Source organism: Takifugu flavidus, chromosome 15, assembly GCF_003711565.1.
Source record: "Takifugu flavidus isolate HTHZ2018 chromosome 15, ASM371156v2, whole genome shotgun sequence".
NCBI lineage: Eukaryota > Metazoa > Chordata > Actinopteri > Tetraodontiformes > Tetraodontidae > Takifugu > Takifugu flavidus.
The window spans coordinates 12,208,853-12,219,693 of record NC_079534.1 but is presented as its reverse complement, the minus strand read 5'-3'; the positions used below and the strand labels follow the sequence as shown (position 1 = coordinate 12,219,693).

Genomic DNA, 10,841 nt, shown 5'->3' with positions numbered 1-10,841 from the left:
TGGTGCCCAAGCTGTCAAACCAAAACCGAGCTCCGTACCTGCCTTTGCTGTGACGATACGAACCCAGCAGCTACACCGCCGCCGACACCAGGCAGCACGGATCCCGAGCTGTGGAAAGGACGGGACACCTGTACGCGCACACTTTGCTAAAACTTTCCCGGCCACGGCACTGCAAGACCCGCCCCTCCGCCTCAAATCCGGCCCCTGCTGTGCCTCCGAAAAACAAACACACCCACGAGCTCACGAGCCACCTTGTGGCCGCAGCTGTGTTTTATATCGAGCGCGCCCTGTGGCCACTAGATGGCGCCGTTATGCTGTTTACACGCATCAGCTGCTTTTCTATGCAAGCGGGGAAAGCACCAAAAATAGAACTACAAATAAACGCTCTTTATACAGATACGCATTAAGCTCAACTATTGTAGGTCAATAAACTCCATCCATCCATCCATCCATCCATCCATCCATCCATCCATCCATCCATCCATCCATCCATCCATCCATCCATCCATCCATCCATCCATCCATCCACCCCTCTTCTACTGCTTTGCCGTTAATGGGGCCATGCTGCATATGTAACAACTACATAATTTTATAACACAAACATATAATATCACAGTGCTTTTGCTGTTTATGTTTACAGTTGCTTCTTGGGGGTAGGCTATTTTGAAAACTGTTACCTGACTGTATTTGCAATATGCAAACAGCTAGTAGATAGGGGGAAATAACTAAATAAAACAGGAGGAAAATGTATTGTACTGCGCAATTCAAGTAAAAAAAAAAAGTGTGTCATCATGGAGGAAATGAGTAAATAACAATAATAATCTAAAATCAGAAAGGAAAAATTAAATTGGTTTAAACACAACATCAAATAAAGCCGCAGTATTTCAACATACACTGGAGAGGTAAACGTGGCTCTCATGTGAAGAGGATGTGTCATACTTTTACAGTATTTTGCCTCTATTAATTTACCGAACTACACCCTAACTATTGACAGTTGTAAAGGTCATTTATAGGTCATTAGTCTCATTTTAGTTAGCTCAGATAATGTTAACGGCAATCAATACCACTGCGGTTGTTACCAGTAATGTGTTGCTCATGTGCAGGAATAAAAATAAAAAATCTATATCATGTTTGTTAACTGCACAATCAGCGCTTCTGCTTATGGGACCGAACATTTTGCATTAATCCAGAATTACACAGGGACACCTACTAGACCTGACAGGAGGGGGTACAGTCAAAGTTTATTCAATCTTGAAATGTTTCATATTGACAAGTGTGCACAGAGGGAAGACCTTGGTCTCAAGATCCTCAGCCTAATCCAGATGTCTACCTGAGATTCATTTCTGTCCACATTTTCACATGGTATTCACACAACAAAGAAGTAGAGAAATGAGTCTAGTCTATTTATTTTCTGTGGCATATGTTGATGCTACAGTGCAACTTGTCAGACAGCAGATTTCAGTGACAGTTTCGGCAATTTTACAGGCTACATTGCCTCGCTGTTAAACAAAAGACAGCTCAAAATCTGAAGATTCTACTTTGTTTTTAGAAATCTTTACTAAATCCTCTCATATTTCTTTAATATTGCTCTTGCTACATTGAAAAAATATAAAAATCACATCTGATTACTGAGCAGTGGATGTGGTGTTCATAAAGCGCATTGCTCTCGAGTCTTCATGGCTATATTTCAATAGTCCTTAGCTGCTTACTCTCCACTTGTCCTTTTTTTTTGCTGTAATGGCCAGATTCATATCAGCAAACTGGGAGGAAGGTAGAGAGCGGAGAACAAGACATCAAAGGGTTTTCAGAGGCTCATTAACAAAAATATTAGTCTAGGATTCTGCAGAGACGCTTGGCGACGCCACGCTGTTCCCTCCCTGAGCTTCTTCCTCCGCAGCTTCTGCTCCGGCTCCGTTGTCAGGTCCTACTTCCTGTTCCATTGCCACTAAAGAAGAGTCTGTGTCCGGTGCTTCGAAGGACTCGCCGCCCAGGTCGGCCAGCTTGATGTAGCCCTTGCTGTTGGTTTGCTCCAACCGAGGGCAGCTGAAACGTCTGGCTCTGTCACTCTGTCGGCACACAGACGTGGACAGGCTGCAGCGGCGCGTCAGCCTTGGCTGATCAGTGAGAGAGTTGAGCGATAGCCGCGATCCCGTTGCCCTTGCGACAGGTGACGGAGGGAAAAGTTGGGTCCAATGCGCTTGAGGCTGAGCCTCCCGATCGGCCACGTCTGGAACTGCTTCGTCATTCCCCGGACAGGGTGGAGAGGAAGTCGATAGTGAAGATTCCTTCTCTTTGATGTACGTCTCTGCAGCCTGGCTTCTTCTGCTTTGTCCGTCCTCGCTAACGATTTCTGGAGCAGCCTCAACAATGACGCCTTCGTCCGACCGGCCCTCCACTTCCAGTCTCTCGGACCCCTCCATGTCGCAATTGTTCAGTTTGATCACAGGGAGAGTGAAAGCGTTCACAGAGGAGGTGACGATGGAGGTGGTCTCCCATTGCCGCGGCTGTGGTGCCTGCTCGCCGCTATTGCTGTAGTCTTTGTAAATACTGTAGACAGTGTCTGTGAAGGTCTGGACATCCCTGGACCAAGTGTCTGTAGTCAGTGATGGACGCCGGAATACTTCATCACCGCCCAACTCCCCCTGGGAATTGAGTCCGGTGGAGGGCCAGGAGCTGCGAGCCAACATCCCACTGGGTGGGATCGAGCTCATCGGGACTTCTGGATTCCTGGACTGAGTGTAGTTCACCAACCCATTTAGAGGCGAGTACTCCTTGGACCGGATGTGGTGTAGATCAATAACCGTGGAATATATATCCCTCAGGTTAATGATTTTAGTTTTCTTGTCTCTGTTCTCGTGGAGTACTGCATTGGCACAGATGAAGAGAAAAATGCCGATGCCCATCACCAGCGGTCCAAAGACTTTTAAGTTGTCTGAGTACAGGTAATTATCCAGGAAGGTGCACAGAAAGCCACAGTGACGGGAGGAGCCATGCACGCTGCTGTTGGAATGACTCTGGTTCAACAGATTTGGCTGGCCTAACCGAAGGTTGTCATGGGTTGAGTTAGCCGGAATCTTAGAGTGGCTAATCCTGTTGTAGAAGACTCCGGTTCTGCGGCGCTCTTGGTACTCCTGCTGGTTTGGACTGGGCCAGTAGCCCAGCACAGCCATGGAAATCCCCACCACGAGAATGATAACTCCAACACCGGCCACCAAACCGGCCGGGGAGCACAGATTCAGCTTGCCTTTCACAACCACCACGTCGTTCTTCTTCTTTTTCTTGGATTTTCGCTTCCTTTTGTTTTCCGCCCTGTTCTTGGAGCGAAGCGAATCCTGGCGCCTGTTCATGCGCAGGAGGCCACCGGTGGCTATCATGGTGGCAACCGGACAGCAGGCTTGTCGTTTAACCTGAAAGGTCAGAAAATTAAGAGACCATTTTAATAATGACGCACTGGGAAGCACCATCGGGGTGTAACCATACATAGAAATGACTTTATTTCACTAAATGATTACATGCATAAGCACTGATCTGTTGTAAAGCAGGATTATGGATCGAGGGCTAAATAATCCCTGGGTAATGCAAAAGGCCCAGCTTCACGCTGAAAGATTTATGTGGTTATATAATACCATGGTCCACATTGTGCTATCATTTATGAAGGTCATAAAGGTGTTTGGAAAAGGCCCTGAATCACTGAATCATCTGTTGTCTCAACAGGGGGGAATGGTTTCCATTATGGACGTGGTGTTCCCTAAACTGCTCTGTTGGTCCACTACATATGGTCGCCAACCTTTTTCTGATCGAACATCAGCACGATGCAGGTGTATTAGCTTGGCTTTTTTTTTCTCCATATCTGACATTGCTGAATGAAAGGACGGCCGCTCTCTGACAACCAAGGCAGACGCATTATTAGTCACAAGACTGCAACAAAGCCGACAAACAACCTCTGCTGCTGCCGCCAAATTTATGAATACCATGTTCAAGGAAACAAAGACAAATATGTGAGATGACAGCAGAGAACAGGCAGGGCCGTTCATCTATACTCAGCTGTGCTGCTGCAGTATCAGCCGAGATGAACATAATGTGTCCAGACAGGAGGCCAGTAGGCATGTTTTCTCAGCCCCACTCCCTTTTTCACTCCTCCTGACTCCCAGCGTTCAAACGGTCCGACCGAACCCCTCAGCCTCACGATTACCAGCCACCTCTCCATCTGTAAGCGCTGCCGATCCCCCATTCGCACGCAGCAGACCATCGTTGTCCACCACAACCAGTAAGATGCTTGTATGTTCCTGGCTTTCAGAGAAGAACGGTTCTACTGACTCCTTCCACATGTGGCAAAATCTCCAATCTCTCCCTTGGTGGTGGTAATAGCCTGATATTTAATTGGACTAATGAGCGCAGTTGGTGCATAAATGACATATTCCACAGATGCGTCTCAGAGCGGCAGATAATAAGCTGCACTAATCCTTTTATGAGACCAGTTATTACAGAGAGACCTCAATAAAAGTAGAAAACGGTGCGGCGCACCTGAGTCTCTGCAAACAACACACCGTACTCAGCTGCTTTTTCAGTACATCACATCCAATAAGCACTCAAATGTCTCCCGGGCAAGAGCGAGTCAACCCGCACTAAAGCTGATAAAGCGTAGGTGGCAGACCTCTATGTTTGGAAAGGATGGCATCACAAGTGTGGACACAGGAGTGGGTGTGGACGATTGTGGGTTTTTTTTTTTTTTTTTTTGCTGTCTGTTGGTCTGAACAGAAACTCGCTCCCTGGCGAGAAGCCGTCCGCCATGCGGAATGGATGGAGAAGCGGCGCACTCGATCCGAGCTGCGGGGGCGCACATTTTCGCGCAATGTTGCATGAGTAATCGGCTGTTGACATTAGAGCGCATCTGTTTTCCTTCTGTTGGAAAAGGAGCCGTGATGCAAACATGAGCTGCCGTGATGAGTTGGAGGCGCCCCGAAAATAGCCAGAGACGCGGCGACGCATCTGACTCCAAGACAAAGCCGAAACAGCGCGTTTCAGGGTGCAGACGGATGGAAACCACCGCGCACCTTTTCTCCCCTAATTCTCGACTCAACTCCAGGATAGGACTCGGGGGCATGCAGCAGTTATTACGCATCCTTATTCAAGTCATGGGGTTTCTCTTCAACTTACAGAAAATTCAGATGCAACCTTAAAGACCGTCAGGGGGAAAAAAAGTGGTTTGACACTTATTTTCATTTTACAGCTGATCTACATCCCGCCTCTATTAGATGTAATCGATTCTTATCAAATGACTGTAATTACCATGTATATTGCAGACTGGAGTGCGCTCTAAGCTTGCCTCAACTATTGTCGTAACTATATATATATATATAGGCCCAGATATATATATATATATAGTCTTTGTCAATACAGCTTTATGTGAGAAACAAGGAGAAAATCCAAAAAAGAGGCGGCAAACAACCGTAAATACGCAGAAGGATCAGATGGTAATGACATTCAAATAGATTCTTTATCCAAATCTACGTGCGACGCACTCACTTGATATTGTGGTTTGATGATTAAGCATCTTCAGACGATGCCCTCCGTCTTCTGCTCTGCATGTCGTCGTGCGCCACTTGAGTGCCAAAGCAGGGAGAGTGGTTTTCTAGTTGCACGCAGCCTCACAATAGACCGTCAGGGGCGGGTTTTCTGCCTCTATTGGTGGCGATTACTGGGCAACGGGAATGAGCGCTGTTCAGGAAATTGATCACACTGTTTTACGTCAACCGCATATACTCCTTTAGTGTCTTGATATGAACAGCGCAAGAATGTTCAGCCTTATGTATGTGCTCACATCTTTGGTTAAAGGTGTGATAATGGCTGTCAGCTTTTAAATACAGTTCCAAATCTCTCTATTACCTGCTCCCTCTATCTATTTCTTTTTAATATCAATGCGACAGAGCCCCTGCGTGTGTGAGTATCATGAGCCTGGGGACAGATCCAGCAGTTCCTTAAGCCCTCATCCACCAGCTAAAGCATGGCTCTAAAGATGTGGCCCAGAAATGGTGGAATAAATTAGTGGAAGGCACAGAGAAAAGTCATGTCTTGCTGCCGAGGGGGTCAAAGTATAGACTGATGTGGGGAAATAATCCAAGTAATTGAAAATGGCTGCCATTTAATCCCTGCTGATAACCATTGCTGCGAGCTTCTGGAGGTCTGGAGCAGCTTTCAGAATAGATGCTTATGCAACCGAGTGAGACAGACAACAGACGTTTCAGAGCATCTGACAAAAGCTCAGAATGTGCTATTGCAAAGGAATCAAAATGAATATAAAATCAATATGCAAATTTCATTACGAACCGCTTATGTAAATGGTTTACAAGAAAAAAACAAAAGATTGTTATTGGTTTTGTTCACAGTGACCAAACTGGCATACTAGATTACAATTAGAATTTGTTGATGCAAGATGAATTTCATTCCTCTGAATCAAGCGCCCTTGATTAAAAACCTCATCGATAAAAGAAACAGTAATCTGGCGCAGTATCCAAGTAGGCAATACTGCCTCTGTAAGGGTAATTTGATTTGAGCAGCAGTTAATGCTGAAGATGCAACGTGTTTGCAAAGAATATGTGGTGAGGAGTGGGGCACGAGGATGCAGGACTCAAAGGCACCATGCAGGGCAGGAGAAAATGGAAAATCCAAGATGTTTATTAAATACTGTGGTGGAAGTGTATGGAAAGAGAACAGGCAAAAGTCCAAAAACAACAAACAAAAGATTGCCCTGTTTCCGAGAGACATGAGGAGATAAACAAGGAGGGAGAAAATAGTCATGTCTTTTGGAAAAAAAGAGTCCATTCGACCAGAAAGCAGCAACCGGGTTGAGAACACATCCTCCAGCGTGAAACATTTTCTGATAGAATTTGTATTTTAGTGGAGTTTTACTCTGAGCACAATATCTGGGCCTTTCCAATGGCTTATTCTTAGTATAATGAACAATTACACATCTCTTGAATGCCCTCATCTGAGAATTTAAAGCAATATTATTAAAAAGAACTGAAAAAGAACATTTTAATATTACAGTGTGCGTTTGTACAGGAACGTTAAGGTTAGCCAGTTCATCGTGTGAAGAATTTATTATATGACTCATTGATTTGCTTGTGAGAAATAATGTGAAGCCTAATAGAACCCCCCCCCCCCCCCCCCCCACACACACACACACACACCACCACACACAAAACATACATTTGCATTATTCATGCAGGCATTCCAAATAGCCTAAATGAATTTATCGTCTTAAAGTCAATGATGCCTTCCTGGAATCACCCAGAGCATGTGATGTAGTTGTTACCCCGAGGATTGAGAGCGTGTGGAAAAATGACAAAAAGATGCAGAATGAGTGGAGAGATGCGGAGCTTGTATAATGTCACAGTCTTTCATCATTGGAGGGCACGTTTCCATCCACAGTGCAGCAGTAATTCAATAATTTAATTAATTTCTCCCGTGATCATATCATGTCTGTCACGGTTATTTGAAACACCACTCTCGTTCTCGTCTGGATCATGTGTCTCCTACAGCAAAGTTTGGTCAAATCCACATGAGATGTGCTCCTATACTCTTTTATTCTAATAAAAAATAGAAGCGTGTGTCAAACTGTGCAACAGTAATAATGGATTTTCAAAAATCTGTTCCAGTTAATTACTTTGTTCTTTGTTTTCCTTTACTTGCTAAAACTTTATCTTGGTTAAGCTAAGAGATCAGGAACAGCAGGAGCTGCAGAGGCTACATTTCCTTTTTTAAGCGGACTGTGCTGCTAATTGGGAATGTGGAAATTTGCAATATGCGATTGTCATCATTGAAGCTGCGGGTGCAGCAGGAGTCAAAGGGCTTTGTTACTATCAAGGTTAAAGCTTCCTACTAAGTGTTAAAAATGAAGATGGACTAGTTGAAAGCTTTCGTACAGTTATGTGGGCGAAGACAGATTACAATAAAAACAGCCATTGGGAAACAAAATTTGTCTTCTGTGGTTAGGGAATAGACATTAGCTTCGTAATTTCTAGATTCAGATAGTCACAAAAACCATTAAAACACCATTAACGAATAATGCAACAATGTGGTGCACTGCATTGTGATTTCTGTCCTGTCCGTGCACATACAGCCCCAAGTAGAACGGTCCTTATTGCAGCCATAAATCTTTATAAATGGATAACAAATACAGCATATTAGTAAAGGCATCGGAGGGATGTTGGGAAATGAGACTGGAAACAACAACACTTCATATGTTGGATATTAGAATGACTCAATACCAAATGTAAATGACCAAGTAGTTGAAAAAATATCTGTTTCAAAGGTTTAGGGACTACATCCAACTCAGAGGTAGTGATGCTGTCCAGAGCAGAACTGATGCACCAGAGTAATATATAGTAGTAATCATAATTATGGTGGACAGAAGAGCATGAGATAATGAGTTGGATGGAGGACGTCAACTTGCGTGAATGGCTAGACAGGATGTGGAGCAGAAAAGAAAGATTTGGAGGGTCTCGGTTGAGAGGAAGGAACAGCAGGGGACAAAGGCCTGGACCCTGAGGAACACCAAGTGGACTGAGAACAAGAACAAAAGATCAGGAGCCTGATAGTCCAATGCCTGAGACAGATGGCAAGATTGTGTCGAGGATCATGAGGATGGTCAGAGACCCACTGACTCTGAATGTCTCTCCCATTTCCTCCTTGTGGGTCACCACAAGCTTTTATGAAGCCAAATGCATCCATCAGCCATTTGCGATGCCACTGATATTGAACAGACAATATAATAACATTATATGAACAAATGAATCTGTAAATCTGCATTTTTGTATATATATAAGTGTGCAAATTGTTAACTTTATTCACTGTTGCTCTGGTTTCATGGTCTTGCATTTGACTTGTATGATGTTACAAGGACGCCGTTATCTTTAGCAGAAATCTGCTACATCAACAGCAGCACAGACAATCCTACGAAGCCCTTGTGGAGACGTGTTTCTGTCTTTCTGCCAGAAGCAGAAGAAATAACATTGATTAAAGTGCAGCAATTGTGCCTCTTCCTCCACAAAAAGACAAAAGAAAAGGAGGAAGCAAAAGGAAATAAAGGGTCAGACCCAAACATCAAACTACCACTATGTTCATTATCTGGCACGAAAGCAGTCCAGAGGGGACTGGAGAACCTCCACATAAATCACAGCGGGGAGAATTCCACCATGACCATCATCCGCACCACGGAGAAGGTTTCTGTTGATGAACGACCACGAGGGTCCGGCTGCAGCTTCTGGTCGTGGCTAATGAGATGTGTGACTGTTTCGCGACTGATACAGGCCACGGAGACATATGGGCACTTGTGGTCCATTTCTATGTAAGGCAGCCATGCATCTCTGACATCACGCAGCGCACAGGAACTGGAACCAGGCGCCCGGTTGCTGGATTAGGGAGCAGGAACCATCGGGAGCGTGCAGACCTGGTGAGGGTGTTTAAGCAGCAGGTGAACACTTGTTCTCTGCAGATATTCAGCTGCCAGTGGTGACCTTCTTCCACTTCCACACTAAATGGCTGATTAATAGGCAATCAGGGACCCGAACAAGAATAGAGGCCAGCATCAGCCCACATATCATCACTCGGATACACTAATGGGAATTCCTGGGAAAACTCTGGATGTTATGGATGAACCTAGCCCCAGATACAGAACCCAGATGTTTCTCCTACCTGAAGTTCTCTGAACATGTTCAAGAAGTTGAACGCAAAGAATCGATCCTTTTACTAATCCCACGATGGGAAATTACTGTTTCTGCATGCAAGAAACGTGCAGATTAATATGAACACGCAACGAAGACACGCGGTCATTAAGGGAGAGGCGATGGAATTGAGTAGAGTATGCATTATCTCAACAGAAAGACAGTAATTAAAATCTCCTGCATCGAAAGGCTCCGTTCATCCAAACAGCAGGACCGTCGTTACCGAAGGCTGAGCAGCGACGAGGAAGCTGTTTTTCCACTGTTTGGCTTCACGGCCACAGCAGGGCTGTTGCGCAATCGGGGCAGAATTTCAGCGCTTGCGAAATGCAGGCTTCATGGGATCTGAGCGAAAAACGCCTTCTTTGATCTGCAGCGCTAGATAATATAGGTCATCACTTCAGGGAGGAACAACAAAGACCAAATGAGGCAGAAAATACCACACAACCCACCTCTGGAGCCAGGAGAAAATAGTCCCTCCAGTGATCAAAACATGCAGTCGTGCCCACCTTTAGGGCTTGATCTTAGGCATTTTTAATACCCCGGTCTGGGAGGAGCGCGCCAGCTGATTCTTTGCCTAAATGTGAAATATTGCATCTGTCATTGCCTATTCTGCTGCATGTATGTGGAGCCTGTTCAGACCGGGTATCCATGGCAACCGTTTCATAATGCCTCACGAAACACCTTAGAAGAGGTTTCTTTTTATCTGGGCTGGAGGGCTGGGGCAGAGAGGTAGTGGAATATCAAATGAGAGCTGAGAGGGTTTTACTAAATGCTGTTTAAACAATGTCTTTGCAAGCATATTGATTTGATTTGAAAAAAAAAAAGTTAAAAAAAAGCACAACCATTTGTCAGATCCTAGGGATTGAAATGCAGAGTAACAAACGTGTTTGCTTGGAGATTTTCCTTCTTTGCTCTGTAAATTATATAATTCTGCCGCACGGGAGTCGTGAGACTGGCACTGATGTTCCCTCTACAGTAGCCCAATCCTACAGGATGAGTCTAGTCATGTGGAATACAGCAGGCGTTAGCATGATGGGAGTGTGTGTGTGTGTGTGTGTGTGTGTGTGTGTGTGGGGTGCAGACTTGCAGCCAGCTGGGTCTTCTGCAGGGGTGAGC

At 45.0% G+C, this 10,841-nt stretch overlaps 1 protein-coding gene across 1 annotated transcript; it reads right to left on the bottom strand.

Moving 5' to 3' along the window:
• Positions 1-1,216: 1,216 nt before the first annotated feature.
• Positions 1,217-5,764, bottom strand: LOC130538348 (transmembrane protein 200C). Its single transcript, XM_057055800.1, has 2 exons — positions 5,527-5,764; positions 1,217-3,407 (listed from the first exon to the last, which is right to left on the bottom strand). Exon 2 carries the CDS (start codon positions 3,372-3,374, stop codon positions 1,833-1,835), a length of 1,542 nt encoding a protein of 513 aa, XP_056911780.1. The 5' UTR covers positions 3,375-3,407; positions 5,527-5,764; the 3' UTR covers positions 1,217-1,832.
• Positions 5,765-10,841: the final 5,077 nt, after the last annotated feature.